We start from the raw sequence: 10,806 nt of genomic DNA on the forward strand, positions 1-10,806 counted from the left end.
CGTTCGTCGAAGGTAACAAACTGTACATGTTACATCCTTATCATCCGTACTACAAGTTTCTCCTCGATGGCACGATTCAGATAAATGAATTTTCGTACTGGTCTCACGGCAGAAAAGCTAGCGTTCCCACCATGACCTTGATATCGAATCGTGGTGTCCAGAAAGCAGGAAACATTCCTCTGGCACGTTGGAACGAAACGCGCAACATATATGAAATACACGAAGACGAAGATCTCACCGTTTTTGACGTAAGTGCCGGCGATAAGCTGATCATTCAAAACACGAGCGAAGTGCCACCCTCTTTGAATCCCATCACGCTGGTGCTTCTCTTCAAACGTAATCTCTAAAAATGTCTAGGCAAGCCATCGTCGAAGAATTGCATAAACTGCACGCCGCAACTACGAACGTTTGGCGGTGGTGACCAAGGGAATCGATGACCTCTGGCAAAGTGACCTCGTGGAGATGAGTAGCGGCAATCTAAAAAATATACATAAATTGAACAAAGGCAACAAGTATCTCCTCACCGTCATAGACACGTTTTCGAAATTCGCATGGGCTCTACCTTTGAAAGCCAAAACAGGAACGTGCGTCACGGAAGCATTCAAGACAATTTTTCGCGAAAGCGGCAGACGACCACGGTTTTTGCAAACAGACAACGGTAAAGAATTTTACAATGCCGTATTCCAAAAGTTTATTCAAAAACATGACATTCGGCATTATTCAACCTTCAGTCACATCAAAGCCAGCATCGTGGAAAGATTTAATCGAACCTTGAAAACGCACATGTGGAAACGATTCACGCTTCGAGGAAATTACAAATGGGTCGACATACTGCCGGAACTCGTCGACACTTATAATAATACAGTACACAGAACCATAGGCATGAAGCCAGCTGACGTTACGAAATCCGACGAGCAGCGTTTAATTTCTACAGTTTACTGTCCAAAGTACACTCCCGCGACTACCAAGAAGTCAAAATTCAAAATTGGAGACCAGGTGAGGATCAGCAAATTCAAACGCACCTTCGAGAAGGGGTTCACAAAAAATTGGAGCACGGAACTTTTTACGGTGGTTCGAGTTTTACCCGGAAACCGACACACATATATAATAAAAGATAGTAGCGGCGAGATTTTGAAAGGAAGATTTTACGAATAGGAACTCTCTAAAACAAAACATCCCAACACGTACCTCATCGAGAAAATATTGCGTAGAAAAGGTGACAAACTATTGGTGAAATGGCTGGGGCTTCCGGAAAAGAGTTGGATCGACGCGAACGAAGTGATTCTATGAGTGCGTGGAATGTCGTGAAACGTCTACCTGATTCGGAAAATCAAACGAAGAAAAGAAACGGCGAGTTGCTTCCCGACAGCATCCGTTGTCTAATCGTAGGCCCTTCAGGGTGTGGGAAAACGACACTGCTCGTGGACAATTTTCTCCTCGCACCGAATTGGTTAGATTGGAAGAACAGGCACCTCTACGTATTTTCGAAAAGTCTCGAACAAGCGAAATACCAGCAACTGATAAAACTGTACGATGGTCTGGACATTGCAACTTTCGCGTCTGAAATAAAACCACTCGACGATTGTCGTGAAAATTCAGTCGTTGTGTTCGACGATGTCATCCTGGAAAATCAAAATGAAATTCGCAACTTTTTCACGCAAGGTCGTCACAAAGGAATGGATTGCTTCTTCCTAGCTCAAACGTTTTCCAAAATTCCAAAACAGTTAGTACGCGACAACGCTAATTTCATATGTTTGTTTCGTCAAGATCACACCAACCTCAAGCACGCGTACGATGACTACGTAGGCGGAGACATGAACTACAATCAATTTTCGGAACGCTGCTGCTCCCACTGTTGGAACAGTGACGATTTCGGATTCGCGACGATCGACATGACGAGAAAACCCAACGACGGAAAATACAGAAACAAAATCAACGACTTTCTAAACGTTGCAACGTTGTGAGAAACGACATGTATAAATAACGTTATGGCGAAACGAAAAATCGAAGACGAAAATCTCAAGTTGCGAAACTACCTCGCGAAACGCTTCAAAGGTTGGAAATCCGAGAATCGCGGATTCTACGAAGAGAAGAAACGTCAAGATCAACCTGTGATCGATGCCATCAGCGATCTAGGTAAAAAAATTAAAGGCGTCACGGAACAAAATAAAAATTTGATCAACGAACTTGTACCACTTGCAGCTAAAAGTTACACCGTACCCACGCCCATTTCGAGCATTCCTTCGACACCATTCGAACTGAAGGACGTACCGCCAGGACGTCGAGCCATAGGTAGCACGCCGTCGTCTTTGGATAAAATCGAGTTGGGACCTTTGGCACGAGACTACCTGAGCACGGGCAAGTTCGACAAGGATGAAGAGTTCGGATTGTATCCGAGCATGGAGAGTAACGAAGGTGGTGGTGTGGTTTGGAAGATTGGAAAATCGAAAGTTACCTTCGAAGGTAACGACATTAAAGTCAATTTAGGCGACAAGGATAGTTGGAACAGGTATCCGGGTACGGTGGGACTGTGGGAACTCGTTGCCAAAAAGCAGCCGAAGGATTACACCGAAGAAGATTACCAGAGTTACAAGGAAATTCTGATCATGACGGACGCCTTGTACCAAAACAACGACGCTACGCAGAATTGGGTGAAATCGAGCAGCGGCGAGAAGTACAGGAATCTCATCAAACCGATTTGGAACCAGGTGAAAACAGGCAGCGGCGTCAAACTCTACAACACGTTACCCAAAGAGTTTGTGTGGGTGGACGACGTGCGCAAGCTCATAGACAGGTTGTTGGTTATTGCAGGAGAGGAGAATGCAGGCAATCGTAATTTCTACAACGAGAAGGTTGGCATCGTGGACATGATCAGCACGAAACTTTCCAACTTCATCGTCAACGACGACAAGGGCATAGGGTACCTCATCAAAATTATCAACACGCTGCCTCCGATATTCTGGAACGTGGCAGAAGGAAAGGGTCTCGTGAACGACATCATCAACAAGTTACCTTTCGAGATGCATTTACCTGGCTACCAGTACTGCGGACCAGGTACCAAACTCGAGAAAAGATTGGAGAGAGGAGACAAGGGTGTGAATCCGTTGGACGCCGCATGCAAAGATCACGACATCGCCTACAACACCACTCGCACCGATCTGGATGCACGTCACGAAGCAGACAGAAAGTTAGAGCACGCAGCTTTCGAAAGATTCGTTAGCAGAGACGCTTCGTTGGGAGAAAGAGTTGCAGCACTGGGCACCACCATCGCCATGAACACGAAACAAAAGCTTGGATGGGGTGTGTAGAAATAAAAAAATTCTCGAACCGTGAAAAAAATTTCTTCGGTATATAAATAACACTACGTAAAAAAAAAAAAACTCCAATTGTGTTTGCCATTTATAAAATGAGTAAACAATCACTAGACGCCCAAGCATTAAAACAAATGCTAAATTTATCAGTCGAATATGTAAAAATTCAGGAATTAGAAGTGGACAAACCTTACACGATAACTTCCGGTTCAATTGTTTCTACCCAGTATGGCCCCAAGGCGCGTCTGTTGCTCAACGGACAATACAGTCTATTTTTACCAGATCGATACGCTGGCATGTTATCCGACGAGAAACTATCCATTTTAATCGAGAACAAAACTCAAATCGTGTACAAGGGTACAAAGGAACTTCTTGGTAAGAAAACAAAGCACGTAATAGAATTTGTGTAACGGCTCTGCGCGGAGTATATTCTTGAAAAAAAAATTACACGGAACAAAAAAAATTTCAGAACATTTATATATAAATAACATACCAAAAAAAATTACACAAAACAAAAAAAAATCTCAGAACATATATATAAATAACATACCGTGAAGATAGCATATAGAGCATCAACATGAAGCCCAAGGGTGTCGTGTACCAGATACCATACTCCAATCTGAAAAATCTAGGTGCCCTCGATGGGTTACTCACCAAGAAACAACGCGAGAAGAAACGTTCTTGCTTGACGAAAGGACACGGAATGAAATTACTTCTCAGCACACCTCAATTGAAACGCTTGCAGCGTTCGCGAAAACAGCAAAAGATCGGAGGTTTCATATTCAGCATCCCAGCCATCCTGGCAGCATTAGGGGCCGTTGGAAGTTTGGCCGGCGGTAGCGCCGCCATCGCAAAAACCGTCATCGACTCGAAGAAGAACAAGGCAGAATTGGAAGAACAGAAACGTCACAACCTGGCTATGGAGAAGAAGGGGAAAGGTATAACCAAAAAACAAAAAAGCAACCTCGATGCTTTGAAGAAATATAAAAAAAAGAAGAAGCCCTGTCCAACTTCGATATTGAATCTCTGATCGAACTGTTGGGAATAAAAAACTTCAGGGGTGTTTTCATGTCCGATTCTCTACCCTCTGCTGTGAAGAAAAGGGAGTATGGCGTGGTCAACCTGGACAGTTACAAAAATCCTGGTACACATTGGATATGCTACCTCAAAATTGACGATAACAATGCATTTGTTTTCGATTCGTTCGGTGGCACACCACCTGCCAGGTTGGTAAAGTATCTCAGTGTTGCCAACCTCTACTACAATGACAAACGCATCCAGGGTTTCACCGATGTTAACTGCGGCCACCTATGCCTTTCCGTTCTCGCATACATGTCTAAAATAAATAACCCCTCGGTGGAACATTTTCAGAAAGCATTGTGGAACCTAAAACACGATGGGCGTGTTCCATCTCACAAGCGAATCTTCAATCTTGAAACTCACGCTGCACGACGACATCGTCTATCCTAAATCCGTAGCTCTGCGTGCATTCTACAGCATGTACCTCATACCTAACGTCACGCAGCACAACAACAAAATTAGCGTCGGAAGCGAGCACATCGTCGTCACGCCAGGCCAATACAATCTTTCCACTTTGCAAGCTCAGTTACCCAAAGGCACGTACCTTTCTCAAAATTCGGTCACGCACAGAGTGGAAATCCTATCGGCGACGGAAACCATAAACCTGGGCACCATGGGAGAACTTTTAGGTTTCGAGAACGACACCAAACTCGAAGCCGGCATCAAACACACGGCAACCAACATTCCTAAATTTCTAGCCATAGAAACTCTGAACGTTCACTGCAACGTGGCAGAAGGCATGATCACGAAATCTTCGGACGGATTGTTAGGAAGTCACAAGCAGACAGGAATCATAGCCACGTTCAAACCCAGTTCCGAATTCATGGAACCGATCATCTACACACCCTCTTCGCCGATCTATTTTCCAGTATGCCGCAACCGCATAGACGACATAGAGTTGGTGGTGACGAACGAGAAAGGAGACGTGGTGGATTTCGCAGGTGCAACGACCACTGCCATCGTGGAGATCAACGTATAATAAATAACACGCATAGTGAAAATGGAGCAAATCGAAAGTTACGAATTGCAATCTTTTCCTCCCAACCGTCGCACGTTCGCCAATTTGAACGAAGCGAACAGGGAGATCGAATACGACGTGGACGTAGGGGATGGGTTCGTTCATCCTCACTGAGCGGACCTCTATCTTCAATTCGACGTGGTGAAGAAGGAAAGCGGAGAAGCCTTTCCACCCAATGCCAATTTGAAACTCGTGGACAACTTCGTGCCTCACCTGTTCTCGCAGGTGGAGGTGAGGAAACACAACACCGTCATCGACAGAATAGATTATCCAGGCATCACGTCGACGGCAGTGGGAACATTGAAATTATCCAAAACAGACGCAACGTACTATCAAGCGGGAGGTTTCGAAGCAGGGACCAAAATATCGACGAGAAGTCACACGGCGCTCTTTCCCATGCGTCTGCTGCCGGGACGCAGAATGGACGCAACGAAGTTTTCCCGCGCGAGAATTACAACCTCGACATGACCAAAGACGATTACCTCAAACTTTACGAAGCTTACACCTCTTTCAAGCGCGTGACCGAGGGAAGCATGGACATGTACTACACGCCCAGCGAATTCAAAACCCGCAGACCCATGTTCGTCATCAACACATCTAAGAGAAAGCAGGTGGTGGTCAACGATCGAACCAACATCAAGATCGTCTGCGAGTTCAACAGTCCGTTGCCCGAGGATACCGTATGCAGTGTCATCCTGGTCGCCGAGAAGTCCTTCGTCCACGACGTGAAGAACGAGAGGGTCACAGAGCAGTTTTAACAAGTTTTTAACCTCTTTTCTCGCACAATAAGAAATTTCTGTACTAGCACAATCAGTTTCAATAGCACAATACGAAAATTTCACTAGTTCAAAATCAGTTACAATATTAATTTCATCAGTTATGAATTACAATATCATCAGTTTTTGCACTATAGCACAAGACAATCAGAATTTTTGCACAAAAATTTTGTTGTTGTTGTTTTCACATGAGAAAATTAACAATAAAATTTTTTTTATCGTTTCAGATGCTGTCGAACATCAAGAACACATACACATACACACACACTAGAAAAAAAAACATGCAACTTTATTTGTAACACACACATACATTCTCCATCTTCATCAAAAAATATTATAATAAACATAATTATTATTATCTATATCTCACAAAACTCTATATCCAAAAATATTACAACATCATAATAACACTAGAGTCGTTAGTACACGTTGCATGCATTACGGAGGTCCTCTGTAGGGTTTCATGGAAGTTTGGGGGGGAAAAAAAAACACGTGAAACTCTACAGAGGTGTGGTTATCTAGAGCCGCAGCCATTAGAACCTTTTTGGGTTGGGCACCACGCACCCTGGCGGGGTTAGGGGCCAGGCATCCTAAAAACAACAATTATTATTTGTTTGTTTGCGCCACAATACTGAAATAAAAAAAAATACGTACGTGTGTATGTGGCACATCGTTGCCGCGAGAGAGGTTTGCAAAAATCACGATATACATTGGCGCTCGGGACTTGGAAATAATACGTATTCGCTCACCACTGTTGCCAGCTTAGTCTCTCTCTTTATCTTACAGCAACATTGGCATCTCTATTTTTTTTAGTTATAAGCGAGTTGCCAACACACTCTAGTTAATAATGCTACATATTATACACACACACACGCACACACATACTGTGCTACCATCCATCCATCCCTCTCCCTCTTTTACGGCAGTATATATTTGTTGCCGGCTCTCTTGCCCAGTGTATGTTACGCCAGTATATAAATTTGGCTAAGCCCTTGCCATGTAAAAAAAGCTGTAGGTAAATATTAGCAACACTATCGGTTGTTTAACTCTTCCCTCTCTCTCTTCTCTCTTTTTTTTTTTTTTTGTAAAAAGCTATGGCAAAAGTATCAGTAGGTTGGCAAATTGCTTTATGCACTGTAAAGCCACAAGCAGTATTGCCAGCTCCTTGCTTTAGGTTAGGTTAGACCCAAAAACAAAAACCTTGGTGACTTTTCAAGTAAGATGTTGGCAATACTGCTTGAGGCTTGTCTTGGAGTATTGCCAGCTCCTTGCTTTAGGTTAGGTTAGACCAAATAAAAACCATAGTGACTTTTCAAGTAAGATGTTGGCTACACTGCGAGAAAAGCCTCAAGCAATATTGCCAGCTCCTTGTTTGAGGTTAGGTTAGACCCAAAAACAAACCTTGGTAATTTTTTCAAGTGAGGAGTTGGCCACACTGCGAGAAAAGCCTCAAGCAGTGTTGCCAGCTCCTTGCTTGAGGTTAGGTTATACCCAAAAACAAAAAAACCATGGTGATTTTTTCAAGTAAGGAGTTGGTAACACTGCGAGCGCCACCGAGCGCCATTTTCGGTTTGTCAACCGGTGCACCTGTACTACTTGAATAGATTGGGTTCAAGCCACCACGATCTTATGCAATGTTTTATAACGGCAACCATCATGTCATACAGTTATGTTTGAGTTATTGTTGTACGTATTATTATATATGTAAAATTGCTATATCAATACGGGTAACAATAACAATGTATCTGTATTATATTAGTGTTATTGCCATACCTATTGCCATAGTCATCCATACGCGTAATAAGAACGCTAACCAAAGAAATCGTTCCCAGTAATTCTGTAATGTATTGAATTAAAAATGGAAAGTACAACCGTACAACGAAGAACTGGAAAGTTACAGCACTTACTAGAAAATAATATACGTGTAACAGTCCAAGAATTCATTTCGACCTAAATATTTTCTGGTAAACAGAACCATAACAGCGAAATAAGTGTTTGGTGTTATTATTCCTTATTTTGTTATTATTATTATTATTATTACAAACGCAAATAATAAAATGTCTGATAAGCGTGAAATTCTACTACCCTTTCCAGTAGCCTACAGAATAAATTCAGTGAGCAGCGTTTGTTTCCCGTGCGAGGCTGGCAACGCTGATTTGGAGCCAGTACGGTCGAATCTGCAACTGTGTTTCCGCGCGCGGAGTTTTGAACGCTGTGATTTACTGTTTTGGTTGTGGCTATTGGAGTAGCAATATTTGGTATATCCGTGTGCACAATGGAAGCTGAGAATAGGAAGCGTTGTGTTTTACACAAGCAAGCACGTGAGATCGTGTACAACGTGTACAATTACTTTAAAATCGAGGCCGAGCAGAAAACGATTGTGGAGGGCGAAGCTGAGTGCCATGTTGCCAGACCTCAAGAAAGGACTGCCGCGGCGTGCGGGGTAAGTTTGCGTTCAGTGCAGAGAATTGTGAGCGAGGGGAAAAAATCTGTTCGTGCAAGTGGGAGTGCTGTATTTCGATCACCAGGCAAAAATCCTCGCCGCGAAAAGCCTGTTACCGATATTGATGATTTCGATAAGAGCATATTACGCAGGGAAGTTTTGAACATGTACAGAAATGGTGAATTTCCTACATCATTGAAACTTGCAAAGAAAATGAAGGCGGAATGTAAATTTGTTGGCAGCCGATGGTCTATGCTGCGTATTCTAAAGAGCATGGGGTTTAAATATAGAAAATGCAATGATGGACGGAAGATGTTAATGGAAAGGACGGACATCGTAGCTGCGAGAGCTGCATTCTTGCGAAAGATTCATTGCATCAAACAAGAAGGAAAATCACCTGTTTTCTACCTCGATGAAACGTGGGTTAACCAGAACCACACACGAAAAACATGTTGGCAAATGAACGATGGTACGGGTGGCCTAAAAGTTCCTGTAGGAAAGGGGGGGCGTCTGATTGTTTGCCACGTTGGCTCTGCAAACACCGGCTTCCTTCCCGATTGCAAATTAATTTTCAGAGCAAAATCGAAAAGCACATCTACCGATTACCACAACGAAATGACTGGTGCTGTTTATAAGCAGTGGTTTGAAGAAAAATTAATTCCGAACCTTCCTCCAAATTCCACTACAGTTATGGATAATGCCAGCGTACACTCTGTAGAGTTAAATAAGGCCCCAACAACAAATACCAGGAAAGCAGAAATAATATCGTGGCTGGAAAAACACAATATTCCCCACGCATCTTCGCAAACCAGAGCAGAGCTGTTACTTTTGGTCAGGAATCACAAGCCGACGTCGAAATCATACGAAGTGGATACACTTGCAAGAGGATTCGGCCACCAAGTTGTGCGTCTGCCCCCGTACCATTGCCAATACAACCCCATCGAATTAATCTGGGCGCAAGTGAAATCTTACGTTGCAGAAAAGAACAGCACTTTTAAAATGGCTGATGTCGAAAAGTTGACGCACGAGGCTGTAGCGAACGTGTCGGTTTCTGCTTGGGATAAATGTGTGCAACATGCAGAACGTCTGCAAGAAGAGGATTATCACCGTGAAATCTCTCGAGACAGCATCATGGAGCCCTTCGTTATCAACCTCCAGGACTCCGACTCCGAAGACACTGAGGGTGAAAATGAATCTTCTGAATCTGAGTAAAATTGCAGGTATGTATGTTCAGTTGCCGCATTCATATCCTATTCATTTCTGTTTTGCGATTTCATTTGTATGTTTATAATTGTAGTATCTATGGAGACAAAAATGCTTCGATTTGTTCGCTTAATGTCAAACGAAATTTCTTTTTTTTTTTAATTTTGGCTCAAAGATCTTGTTCATCGTTTCATTGCGGTGCGTGCGAAATACATCGCATATCCACTCGGCCGCGGATGTGGCAACGCTCTGCGCGAAGGTAGCAGACGACCGCCTTCCCAGTTGCTCTCTAGTCTACCATGCGAGAGACCCGGGATTTTTTCCACCTGTTCAAGCGGCTCTGGTGCCCGCCCAACGTAGTACAGTATAAAGTGGGTACGTGGAGGCATAGGCGCCGACTCCATGGGGCTTGGGGGGGCTCGAGCCCCCCCCAATGTTAACGATGTGGGGGCAGAGCCCCCCAAATAATTTTGCTTAAGACGATCTAATGTATTTTTTTGCTTCTCTTGTGAAGTTTACTCTGAATTGTGCCACATGAACTTAACTTTATATACACATTTGAAATGTTCTAGATAATCAACTTTAGGGGGCTGAGACCGCTAAACCATCAACTTTAGGGGGGCTGTGACCAGAGACAGCAAAACACATGACTTATTAGTATATACTAAGTATGCAATTATGAGTATTGTTAAAATTTTTACTAAAAAGAGTTTCAAAAGAAGATGTGCATGAACTAGGAGAGTGGATGGGACGTTCGGGCTACAAATGGCTCTCGCATGACATTCAGAACGAAATCATTGATATATTAGGGAGATCTGTTTTGCGCTCCGTGGTAACAGATATTAAAAGTCGGGAATATTTTACCATTATGTTTGACGAAAATTGTGACATATCCATCCGTGGACAATTAATATTCTGCATTCGAACTGTGAATATAAATTTTGATATTTTTGAGGAATTCATGGACTTTTATGA

General features: G+C 43.2%; 1 protein-coding gene across 1 annotated transcript; it reads left to right on the plus strand.

Moving 5' to 3' along the window:
• The first annotated feature begins 8,460 nt into the window (after window positions 1–8,460).
• Window positions 8,461–9,840, plus strand: LOC145979009 (uncharacterized). Its single transcript, XM_083112069.1, has one exon. The coding sequence runs from the start codon at window positions 8,461–8,463 to the stop codon at window positions 9,838–9,840; it is 1,380 nt and encodes a 459-aa protein (XP_082968195.1).
• The last annotated feature ends 966 nt before the right edge of the window (window positions 9,841–10,806 follow it).

Source organism: Lepisma saccharinum, chromosome 25, assembly GCF_977018435.1.
Source record: "Lepisma saccharinum chromosome 25, izLepSacc3.1, whole genome shotgun sequence".
Lineage (NCBI taxonomy): Eukaryota > Metazoa > Arthropoda > Insecta > Zygentoma > Lepismatidae > Lepisma > Lepisma saccharinum.